The sequence below is a fragment of the Canis aureus genome, chromosome 29, assembly GCF_053574225.1.
Source record: "Canis aureus isolate CA01 chromosome 29, VMU_Caureus_v.1.0, whole genome shotgun sequence".
NCBI lineage: Eukaryota > Metazoa > Chordata > Mammalia > Carnivora > Canidae > Canis > Canis aureus.
Window position 1 is genome coordinate 13,487,993 of NC_135639.1, and position 12,791 is coordinate 13,500,783.

A 12,791-nucleotide genomic window follows, 5' to 3' on the forward strand; every position below is an offset into this window, starting at 1 on the left:
GCCCTGTGCTCTAGGGCCTGCGCTGTTGGATTCATGCTCCCGGCCGCGCAGCCCCCTCCGGAGCCGCCGCCCAAGCCCCTCCGAGCTGCTCCTGGAGCCACGCAGCCCCCTCCGCACGGAGCCTCTTCCTCTGCCCGAGCCCCTCCGAGCTGCTCCCGGATCCCGCCGTGCGCGCTGCAGCCCTCCAGGGAGCTCGGTGCACTCTCCCCGGCGGGCAGGTGTCTGTTAGTGTCCCCGGGAGCCCAAGGGCATACCCGCCCTCCTGGGGTCCTGCACCAACTCCCTGCGAGGCCTTTCCGCCCGGGAAGATTGGTGCAGCTCCTGCTTCTCCGGGACGGGGCTCTCCTGTCCTGGGGACACTCGCCCCAGCCTTAACCGGGCTCCTTGCGGGGCCCCTCGCCCTTGGATGCCTTTTGTTTCTTTATTTTTTTTTCCCCGTCTTCCTACCTTGATAGAAGCACGAACTCTTCTCACTGTAGCATTCCAGCTGTTCTCTCTTTAAATCTCAGGCCGAATTCATAGATTTTAAGGATAATTTGAAGGTTATCTAAGTAATTTGGTGGGGACAGGTGATTTGGAGACCCTACTCTTCCGCCATATTGCCCCTCCTCCCTCCAATTTCTCTTTCATTAAATTTAACCCTAAATATTTTTTATGCTATTGTAAATGAATTTGTAGTCTATGACCTAATTTCACTTATTAGTTCTAATAGTTGTTTTGTAGATTTCATAGGATTATTCATGTATAAGATTATGTTATCTGTAAATGACCATTTTTTTCTCCTCTCTTTCCAGTCGTTATGCCTTCCTTTTTTCTTGTGTTATTACCCTGACTGTACCTACCCTCCAATGTAATACTGAATTGAAATGGTAAAACATAAATCCTTCCTTGTTCCTGATCTTAGGTAGAAAACATTTGAGTATTATGTTACCTGTAGATTTTTGTAGATGCTTATAATCAGGTTTAAGTGTCCCCTTGTATTTTTAGTTTATTCAAGGACTTTGATCATGAGTAGATGTTGGAGGTTTTTCCTTTTGTTTTTTGTTTTTGTTTTCTTAATATGGTAAATTATATTGATTCCTGGCTGCTTAAATCAAACTTAAATTCCTGGAAATCAACTCCACTTGGTTCTGATTATTATCCTTTTTATATATTGTTCAGTTGAATTTCCTAAAAATTTTTTTAGGAAATTTTTTATGTGTTTGAACATTAGAATATTAATCTATAGTTCTGCTTTCTTGTTTTGTGTTTGTTTGGATTTGGGATAGCATTGGCCTTACATATGATTTGGGAAGATTCTAGGCAAGATTGGTATTATTTCTTCCTTGAGAATTCACCAACAAAGCAGTCTAGACTGGGAGTTTGGGGTTTTTTAGGGGCAAGGAGGGAGATTTATGAATTTTATATATTTAGTTAAATATGGCAGTTTTCAAAATTTCTGTCTTGGGGTTTTGTCATTTGTATCTTTTGAGGAAATTTTTCCAGTGCATCTTTCTAAGTTGTCAACTGTATTGGCATAAAATTGTCCAAAATATGGCCTAATTCTCTTAATGTCTGTAGATTTTATAGTGATAGTCCCTCTTAATTGATTTTAATAGATGTCTTTTCTTTTTTTCTTTATGAGTCTAGCCTAGAGGGTTATCAGTTTTATTATTTCATTAATCAGCTCTCATGATTGGTTTCTCTATTTTTATATTTCATTGATTTCTGCTGTTTGTTCTAGCTTGAGATTTCTGATTTAAGATAGGAAGTAAGATCACTAATTTTGGATTTTTTGAAAAGCTGAAATGTATCATTTCCTAGTAAACACAGCTTTAGTTGCATCCTACAGATTTTAATAATTTATAATTTCATCATTCCATTCAGAAATGTTTTTTTCTTTTTATTCCTTCTTTGACCATGAATTATTTAGAAATGTATTACTTTTCCAAATATTTGGGGTTTTCCTAGTTATCTTATTTTTAGTTGATTTCTAATTTAATTCCATCCAGAGAATGTATCTTGAATTTCAGTCTTTTAAATTTATTGACACTTGTTTTATGACCTAGCACATCCTGGTGAACTTAACACATGCACTTGAATGTGTGTTTATCATTATTAGGTATCATGTTCTTTAAATGTCACTTATATCAGGGATGATGTTCAGATCGTCTTTGCTTATTTTTTCCTTGTTGTATTGGTTGCTGAGAGAAGGGTGGAGAAACAGGTTACAACTCTGATAGCTGGTCAGGTATAGGAATAATTGCATAGGGACATGCATATGAGGATAGGAGTAATTGTGACCATACTTAAAACCTACCACAGGGTTCATTTTATCTATTATGTTTTTGTATATATTTAAAATTTTCCATAATAAAAATTTCAAAGCTAAAACCTCTCAGGGTAATGAGATGTCACATATTTCAGATATATTCATGCAGATGTATAGAAAATATTTGGAATTTCTAGTTTATTTTTACCTCATCATTTAAAGAATTGTATTTTGACGTTTTACAGTTACATGGTATATTTAATTTTAAAATATAGATACATGTGGGGGGGGACAATTATATATTTTTGGCTATTTTGTTTAAAAATAGTTTCATCCCAATGAACATGTCAGTTTTGTTCCAGAAGTCATGATATCATTTGGATAGTCTTATATAAAAAGACTTGTAAATTTATGAAGTAGAAATTTCACATAAAAATTTTTTGTATGATATTCATTTGTAAATGCTTTGTTTCGTCAGGTTTTTAATTAGGAGGTGTTTTTATAATCTTGCTGTTAGAACTTAAATTTTTAAGTTACTGTTTCAGAGAAGGCTATACCTATAATCCCAAAATTAGATAGGTCAGCACTGTGAGTTTAGAAGGAAACAAAACAATCTTAACAAGAAAAGAGGCAAAAAAAAAATAGTATCCTTCATTCAGTTCCCTTCATAAGTTATGAAATCAATAGCATCAGTAGTAAAAAGGGGGACAGGCAGTAATGTACTATCTACACCTATTGTTACTCCTGAAAACCTTATTCTTTTCCATCTGGAATGTTCACTTCAAGAATCATTTGAAATAAGAAAAGCAAAGGGAATAATATGATTGATATATAGAAAATAAGTCAGTTATACAGAACCTATACTGGCTTCAATTCCTTCTCAACCCCATCCACCCAACCTCTATTCCATGTTAAGAACAAGGCGTAAATCACGAAGAACACATTCCAGGTGTTTTTAAAATTTATAGTTCTCAGACTCCTACAGTTTAGCTTTTTTGCCCATTTGGTACTATTAACTTTCTCAGAGCATTTTACATTGTAAATTCTTTAGCTTCATTCAGTACTCTGTATATTAAGAATATATTTAGGGGTGCCCGGGTGGCTCAGCTCGTTAAGTGTTTGCCTTCTGCTCAGGTCATGATCTCAAAGTCAAGCTCACATTGGGCTCCCTGCTCAGTGGGGATCCTGCTTCTCCCTCTCCCTGCTGCTCCCCTGCTTGTGCTCTTCTTCTGTCAAATAAATAAAATCTTTTAAAAATGAAAGAATATGTTTGTGGATCTGAAAGAATGTATTCTTAAGGGGTTTTTTAAAAGTAAGAACCACTATTAACATTATAAGGTGATTATTTACCATATCATAAGGCAAGAATTAAATGTTTTTTGGAGGCTTAAACACATATGTTTTTTGGAAAGGTTGTTCTTTGTTCGTAAACCTTTAGATAATCAAAAACTTAACTACATTTCCTATTTCTTGAGCATAATGTGATTAAGATTTTCCTTAATCTAAAAGCAACTTTACAAAATCTAGTAACATAATTAAAAAACAATGCCCAGTTAGGTCTCTTTTACTGGTCAACACCATTAGGTTGGAGAATTGAATTTCTGGTTTTTAAAGTGGGGTTTATTTATTAAAGCAGTACAGACAGTAATATATTTGGATATTAGCAGGTTATTTGGCAGTCCGTCATGAGACCTCTTGAAGACCAGAACTAAGAAACATGGGCTGAATGATAATACAATTAGACTGATTTGTAACTTATTTAACTCAATTAACACAGATTGAATTCTTGTCCTCTAGAAGGATATAGCTAGCATTCAGTCTTTTTTTTTTAAGCAGTAATTTAAATGACATAACATGTTGTATTGTCTTTCTAGTTCACAGACGTGAATCTGGGACACATATTCTGATAAATCAGGTGACATTTGTTTAGAAAAATGATGTTGATAAGTTAGAAAAGGATCTCATTAATAAGATACCTGTTACTAAACAAATGTAAACTCTTTTCCTTTGTCCCCCCAAAAAGATAATTTAACAATACATCATAAAAAAAGAGGTTCCAAAGCACATCTAATGACGTAGAACGTATTTCCCATTATATATCAGAAAAGCAAGATTCAGAATTATATTCATAATGGGATCTCAATTTTGTGTTAAAATATATATATTAGAAAGTATACAACAATTCTGGATGGTATGCTTAGGAGAAGTTTTCCAAAAGGAAATTTTGGAAAAAGGAAAAATTTTGCCTATTTTCCAAATTTTCTACAGTGAGTCTAGAGACACATTGGAGATAAAGTGTTTAATGTTTGAACCACAAATTTGCAGTCTGTGCATGTTAACTTATATTGTCACAATAAAGATCTCCTCTTTTATTTGTCTCTAAAAATAGTCGCCTTGGTACAAAAGTCAGCCTTAGCTACAGAGGACTAATATTTTCTCACTCCTCTATCATGAATCCATTTACTGTTTTCATTTTTTTCTCTTTTATCAAAGGTTGAATTAATAAAAGGGAATTTACAAAGTGTCGGACTTACACTTCGTCTTGTCCAGTCAACTGACGGGTACGCTGGGCATGTCATAATTGAGACTGTGGCCCCAAACTCGCCTGCTGCACTTGCAGATCTTCAACGGGGAGACCGGCTGATTGCTATTGGAGGTAATTATGCTAATATGTGATACACTTTACATTTATGGAAAAATTAGAGAGCAAATGTGGGAGTTTTCCTTATCTCATTCTTTCTGTGAGCACATGTTACTTTTATAATGAATAGAGAATAACTTTATTAAAAATAAAAATCTGAAGGAACCCTTAATTTAAAACACCAATTCCATTTTAGTCCTAATGTATAAATCTTTAAAATACTTCATCTTTAGACCACTCTTTGGTAAACTTCTCTAATTTTCCTTTCTGTCCCACCTTTTTTTCCTCTAGTATGGAAGAAAGGGCAGGTCAGTAGTTCCTTCTGTATAACTACCACCATAACTAGTCTGGCCCTAAAATTGATGGTATTAGCACTATGACATAGGACTAGATAATGAGCATGAGAGGGACTAATATTTTTTGTCGAAGGGGGCATACTTGAACTGTCCTGTGGCCCCATATTGATGGCTCTGTATTGTCCCTGATCGGCCAGCCATTTATTAATATGCAGTCATTAGGATACAGCCCAAATCACTATTGCTGGTGGAAGAATATGCCACCTGCATGCCTTCCTATCAGTTGGATTGATAACTACATAAACTCTGTTGATAGGCAGATTATTTGCTTGGATATTTATGAACAAGCAGTAGGACTCCCTATAAGCACCAATGGGGAAAAAGTCCAAAACTTTGCAGACCTTTGTAGTACCTGGCACCCCCTTCTAGACTTGTCAAGAGATTTATTGAATACATGGTTGGTCATGGCTGTGCTTCCAAAGACAATGTGATATATTCTCTCACAGCTAAGATAATAAATAACAAGGTAGATCAGTTCCTAAAGTAGAGTTTTTCCTTAGTTACATGTTAAACTTTTGATTCAAACCCTCATGACAGTAAAATAATGAAAATAATTTAGTGCACACTTAGAAGCCCAACTAAGTCCTTATTTTCACATGGAAATCCCTCTGATATGTCATAGTGCTTCTCAAACCTTCTATGTATTCTAGTCACCCAGACATGGTGATGAAATATGGATTCTATTTCAGTAGACCTGGACAGAGGCCCAAGATTCTGCATTTCTAACAAGCCCCCAGATGCTGCTGCTGTTCATAGATACTTAGGATAGCAAACCCATGAAATAGACCACCTCTGTTACATGTTTTTTTCTGCTGTTCATAGATACTTAGGATAGCAAACCCATGAAATAGACCACCTCTGTTACATGGTTTTTTAACATAAACATAGCAGTTACTCTCCCTCAACTAAATACTATAATTCAGTATAAATTTTTTATATCTACACCTACTCTTGTTCTGGTTTCACCTACAGGATATAATTTTTTTCTTTTTTATGTTCTTTTACGAATTTTTTTGTTTTCAGTTACATGTGTAGTAAATATTCTCAAAAATAGATATTCCCCCCAAAAAAAGCATAATAAATGTCTACAGAGTGGAAAAAGTAAAATGCCACTTTGTGGCTAACATTTATAAAAACAAAATATTTACTGAGATAACGGACAAATACATATTTATTTTTAGAGCTGTAATTTGTTTATATGGGTGTATAATTTTTTAAATAATCCATAATGAGATTGGTGGTAGCTGAAATAAGATTGACAAAATGCTTAATATATTTGAAGCTCAGTGATGGAATTAATTTTTCTATTTCCTCTACTTTTGTGTTTATTTGTAACATTGCAAAGAAAAGGAATCCACATTTGGCCAACTAGCCCTAAGAAAGACAGTGATGGTCTCCACAAAGCTCCTGGTGATTAGGGAAGAGATGAGGGCAGGTGTTAAGTCCCAAAGAATGAGTTTAGATTGAGTTGAAGTTTTCCCTACTACAGCTCAGTAGACGGACTTATTTTTCATTTGTACATATGTCAGACTATAATTTTGCTGGAATATAGTGTGGCTAGAGGGAAAGAGCAGGCTGGATGAATCATGGAGAGAGCCACATTAGAAAGCTCTGGCTTTCAGTGTAATGAGTTTGTACACTAAAGGTTTTCAAGTCAAAGCTTTAGGAAAACTGGGGAGCAGTATGTTTGGTGATTAAAACAGGGAAGGTCTGAGGGGTCACAGCAAGGTGCTGTTGATTCTTGTAATTGAAGCCAATGACCAGGTGAATCGGAACAGGAGAGGAAAAGGACTTAAAACTGATAGAACAAAGAGCTGCTTAGATCTGGGGGTCAGGGATCCCTGGGTGGCGCAGCGGTTTAGCGCCTGCCTTTGGCCCAGGGCATGATCCTGGCGACCTGGGATCGAATCCCACGTCGGGCTCCCGGTGCATGGAGCCTGCTTCTCCCTCTGCCTGTGTCTCTGCCTCTCTCTCTCTCTCTCTCTTTGTGACTATCATAAATAAATAAATAAAAAATTTAAAAATAAAAAGATCTGGGGGTCAGCGGTCTCTGAGGTGCAAATTGGGTTAATTGGGAGGATGGCAAGTTAATTCACATAGTGAGGGCCAGAGAGTGAAGCTCAGAGATGGGTCTTAACTACGCTGAATTTGTTAGGTTGAAGAAACATCTTAAGTGCTGATCTCGGGAAGTAGTTATGGATGTAGGACTAGGATGAAGAAGAGGGGAAACCAACCAAAGGAAACATTGAACATTGCTGCCACTGAGGTGGATGTGATCCAGGGAGAAAGCAAAAAGGGAGAGAATTACAAGAACAGGACATACAAAACTATAAGGACGTTTGCATACAAGGAGCAGATATAGGTGGAGAAAAAGGAGAGGTGGTCAGAACCAAATTAGTAGTGTTGTGAAAACCTAGAAAAGGGCTTTAAAGGGGAAGAAGGAAGAGAATAAAAATATGAGCCAGGATAGCTTATGGAGCAAAGTCCTGAAGGAGATGGGGAGTAGGATCCAAAATACAAGCAAAAGGCTACATCGTCCTGAGATAGGTTCATACTAAAAACGGCCAGGAGGAAAGTGGTGGCTGCTTGGTGATCTCTTCAGTCAATAAGGACATATCACCCGCAGAATAAAAGCCAGCAGGGAGGATAGGCTTCAGGGGAACAGGGAGTTTTTGAAGCTGGGGTTTTGGAGACTTAGTTGTTTAGAGACCAGAAATAATTCAGAAGAATGCTCCTGCAGCATTGAATGCCTTTCTGAAGATGGTCAGCACTAGATCCCCGTGGTACTCCCAGGAGCAGAAAAGTGAGATGGGGCTAGCAAGCTGGGATCAGAAAGCCAGTTAGACACATGAGGAAAAAGGGCCAGGGCAAAAGAATCTGAAATATTGATGTGAACATCAGTGAAATCTTGAGACCAAGGTTGGGGAGAAAATCAAGTGATATCAGACCAGGAATAATTGGGCCTGGAAACTACCACAAAACAACCAGTTAGCAGAAAGCATTGTGCAAAGTGGGAAATAGACCATGAGCAGGGATGAATTGTGAGTAAAAGACCTTGGTGGAGAGAATTGTAAGTGATAACCAAGTCTAAAGCATGATCTTGCCTCAACCACTGAGGTAGCAGAAGATAAACGTTGAGGAACTCTGAAGTCAGTTGGGGAGATGGGGCTGATGTTTCTCTGTTTGACTGATTGACTTAGACCTTTGGAAAGCAAAGACCCTTTCTTACCTTTTTCTAAGTCCTACTTCGGTAAGGACTGTTTGGGGAGGGGTAAGGAGTAGGCAGGAAACAAATAGAGCCTATAAAGATAACACTTAGAGTCTCTCTGGAAGACTCCACCAGAAACTGCTAGCTTGGATTGCCTCAGGGAAGGGACTGTGTGGTTGGGAAATAGGGGTGGAAGGGAGATTTTACACTCTATATTTTTCTGTACCTTTTGAATTTCACACTGTGTTAATGTAGCCACCTATTAGAACATTATAAAATGAAAATTAAGCTGTTATTATCGATGCAGATAGTAACCAGCTTTAAATTGCTGTTTAAAGCAATTTATGCTTTCCTTGTTCTTTCTGATCCTGATAAAAGGATTAGTTTGATGAGTAGGGCTAATAAAAAAATATGTAAAAGAGTCCACTATTTATAATACAGTATTTTGCTAAGTTTACTTCAAGCATCAGTCTCTGAATTTGATCATTCACCACATTTCTGTATTGCTTTTCCATAATCATGAACTAATGGCAGTTACATTCAGCAAATTCAGGTGATTTTCATGGCAGTTACATTCAGCAAATTCAAGTGATTTTCATGGCAGTACTTCACATGTTTTTCCTCTTAAAACCTTCAACAGGTGTGAAAATCACATCTACCCTACAAGTGTTAAAGCTGATCAAGCAGGCCGGGGACCGGGTCCTGGTGTATTATGAGAGGCCTGTCGGCCAGAGCAATCAAGGTGCAGCACTGCAAGATAATTTTGGACAGTTGGAAGAAAACTTTCTATCAAGCTCATGCCAACCAAACTATGAAGAAGAAAGCACTGGGTTGGCAGTAGATGCTGAAAATAGAGATTTGGATTCTGAATTTGAAGACCTGGCAAGTGATGTAAGAACACAGAATGAGCTCAAAGACGAGGTTCCATCAGTAAGTCACAGCCCCAAACGTACGCCAACAACACTTTCTGTTAAACCCCTTGGAACAATATCACCAGTTTTAAACCGTAAATTAGTTGTAGGAAGTCACCTACCACCACCAAAACCTCCATGTAAAGAGGGAAATAAACCCTTGGCCCTAAAAGCTTCTGAGATAACAGATCCAACACAAGTGTCAAAACCCACCCAAGGATCCACTTTCAAACCACCCGTGCCACCACGACCACAAGTGAAAGTTCCTTTGCCTTCTGCTGACCCCCCAAATCAGACAGAACCAGATGTTCTCACTGAAAAGCCAGAAAAGGTGCTGCCTCCTCCTCCTGCAGATAAACCTGCTGAAAAGCAAGCAAAAACTATGGATCACACAGAAGATGTAGCTGCATCTAAGCAATTTTTAGCAAAGCAAGAAGTAACAAGAGATTTTACTTCAGAAAGTTCCTGCCCTCCTAAGGACGGTTCGGATGACCCTCAAATGTGGGAATCCTCAGAAATTCCTTACCGTAATAAGCTAGGGAAATGGACAAGAACCAGAGCAACCTGTTTCTTTGACATAGAAGCCTGCCACAGATACTTAAACATTGCATTGTGGTGCAGAGATCCTTTCAAGTTAGGGGGTCTTATCTGTTTGGGGCATGTTAGCTTAAAACTTGAAGAGGTGGCTTTAGGATGCCTGGCTACATCAAACATGGAATACTTTTCAAAATTCAGATTGGAAGCCCCATCACCTAAGGCAATGGTCACAAGAACCGCACTACGCAATCTGAGTATGCAGAAGGGATTCAATGACAAATTTTGCTTTGGTGACATTACCATTCACTTCAAATATTTGAAAGAAGGAGAACCAGACCAACATGTAGTTACTAACGTAGAGAAAGAAAAAGAACTCCATTTGGTCGAAGAGGTTTCTGCCCTACCTAAAGAGGAGCATTTTGTTGGACAGATGGGTTTAACAGAAAATAAACATAGTTTCCAGGATACTCAGTTCCAGAACCCAACTTGGTGTGATTACTGTAAGAAAAAAGTGTGGACTAAAGCTGCTTCCCAGTGTATGTACTGTGCTTATGTTTGCCATAAAAAATGTCAGGAAAAGTGTCTAGCGGAGACTCCTCTCTGTGGAGCAACTGATAGGCGGATAGACCGGACCCTGAAAAACCTCAGGCTGGAAGGACAAGAAACCTTCTTAGGCCTGCCTCCTCGTGTTGATGCTGAAGCTAGCAAGTCCGTCAATAAAACAACAGGTTTGACAAGACACATTATCAACACAAGCTCTCGTTTGTTAAATTTGCGCCAAGTCTCTAAAACTCGCCTTTCTGAACCAGGAACTGATCTAGTGGAACCTTCACCAAAACACACACCCAACACATCCGACAATGAAGGCAGTGACACAGAAGTCTGTGGTCCAAACAGTCCTTCTAAACGAGGAAACAACACAGGAATAAAGTTGGTGAGAAAGGAGGGTGGTCTGGACGACAGCGTTTTCATTGCAGTTAAAGAAATTGGCCGTGATCTGTACAGGGGCCTGCCTACAGAGGAGAGGATCCAGAAACTAGAGTTCATGCTGGATAAACTGCAGAATGAAATTGACCAGGAGCTGGAACATAATAATTCCCTTGTTAGAGAAGAAAAAGAAACAACTGAATCAAGGAAAAAATCCCTTCTTTCTGCTGCTTTATCTAAATCAGGTGAAAGACTACAAGCTCTAACACTTCTCATGATCCACTACAGAGCAGGCATTGAAGATCTTGAATCTTTAGAAAGTCTGTCTTTAGACCAGCACTCAAAAAAAATAAGCAAGTACACAGATGATACAGAAGAAGATCTTGATAATGAGATAACCCAACTAATAGACTCCCAGCCGTTCAGCAGCATATCAGAGGATTTGTTTGGCCCATCTGAGTCTGTTTAACAAACCGCTGATTTAAACTTTCGAGTGATTGGGGGAAAGTTGCATCTTAAGTACCATGTGTAAGCCCTCTTCTAATGCACTTCAGCCTGCTTCTCCACAGCAATTTGCTTGTGTAAGAACAAGAGTGAAAAAGGTTGTTTTTCAGGAAAAACATGACCAGCTCACTAAATTGGTTGTTTCAGATTGCATTTATAGCTATGCTTTTTTGGGTTTATACTGGGAATTTATTTTTACTAATTTATTTTTAACTTTTTCTAATTATGTAATTATGTAAGCTAACTTTTCATGTTTATGTACATGTGATGTCTCATTGTGTTATTTTCCTTCATCTTAGTTTTTGAATGAGTGTTAAATAGGATACTGTCCAAATTCTTGAAGATTTTCATTTCCATCACGGTTATAACAAGTTTGCTGCATGCCCAAATCGACAACAGCAATCATTGAGGGAACAGGTTTTGAGTCTTTGTGTTAGGAAGTTTGTCATCTCTACTTGCTTGAGATTTTTGATATTTTGGGGCTTGGGGGCGGTTTTTTTGTTTTTGCCAAATGTGACATAAAAGCAGATGCTGCGGCTTTAGTCAGTTACACTGATTTAGTAAAAAAAAAAAAATAAGTTACATATAGTGCTTGCTTTCTATCCTTCTGTGAATTTTTTTCTAGTTTTTGTGCAGTTTTAGTGAGAATACAGTTATTAATTTGAAGAGGTTGCATTGAAAAAATGTAATAGGGAATAGAGAATGCAGTTGGTCAGTTTTGTAGAGAAGATTACTAAAAACACAGTAACCAGTAGGATTTTGAAATATAATCTTTCAATATATTGATGCTTTCTCCTTTTAAATGGAAGTTCTGAATATTTATGATTTTCATCTTCAGTTCTCCCATGGGAAATAAAGCATGTCAAGGATAGAGTTTCAGAGAACTGTTCTTAAAATGACCGTGTTGATAACTGGGTTTGGCTCTTTTGTTTTAGGAACATATTCATGCAGGAGGGTGTTATGAAAGAAAGGAATCATGCAGGATAGATTTATTGCTTTTCTGACATGCTGCCCGTTGAAGGAATGGTGGTCATTCTGAACACTTCTGTAGTTCAGATGGTCTTTTGTTTAAAAAAAGAAAATAAAAATTAACAGTATAGATACATAGGAATTGGGATCAGTTCTTTGATAATGAAGATCTGTTCTGATACTCCGTCCATTGTATGGACTCCAGGAACACATGACTGAGGGAAAACATGAGAGCATGACCTCTGTGTTGGTATACCATACAAGTTTTGGCCTTTTACATGTCTATTTTCCTTTTGTAGGTAACTACTATGATAATTTACATATAGTAAAGACTGACATGAATTTAAAGCTAGGTGGGACAGTTTTGATGGACAGCAGAAAGAAGCATAGTAGAAGAGTAAGGGTTCCAGCCCAGGACTCCAGACAAGAGCTTAAGATCAAGCTCTTCCACTGGCCATTAATGAACTCTGTAACCACAAGAGGGTTC

General features: G+C 37.9%; 2 protein-coding genes across 9 annotated transcripts in view; one reads left to right on the top strand and one right to left on the bottom strand.

The window, feature by feature from the left end:
* The window catches only part of PDZD8 (PDZ domain containing 8), an 82,921-nt gene extending 70,177 nt beyond the window's left edge, over positions 1-12,744 (top strand). Inside the window, exons 4-6 of one of the 3 annotated variants that reach the window (XR_013367793.1) lie at positions 4,745-4,907; positions 9,097-11,359; positions 12,604-12,744. Coding sequence is in view for 1 of the 3 variants with exons in the window: in XM_077877480.1 (XP_077733606.1) it covers positions 4,745-4,907; positions 9,097-11,300 (2,367 nt within the window). In the remaining 2 variants the exon portion in view is untranslated. Of the gene's footprint in view, positions 1-4,744; positions 4,908-9,096; positions 12,439-12,603 lie in introns of those variants that run through there. The other 2 variants (XR_013367792.1, XM_077877480.1) reach the window with 2 other exon arrangements.
* Positions 1-12,791, bottom strand: part of SLC18A2 (solute carrier family 18 member A2) — a 114,670-nt gene that overhangs the window by 61,668 nt on the left and 40,211 nt on the right. For 5 of the 6 annotated variants that reach the window (XM_077877486.1, XM_077877481.1, XM_077877484.1 and 2 more), the window contains one exon: positions 4,786-4,898. The gene's annotated coding sequence lies outside the window, so the exon portion shown is untranslated. Of the gene's footprint in view, positions 1-3,216; positions 3,481-4,785; positions 4,899-12,791 lie in introns of those variants that run through there. The other variant, XM_077877487.1, reaches the window with a different exon arrangement.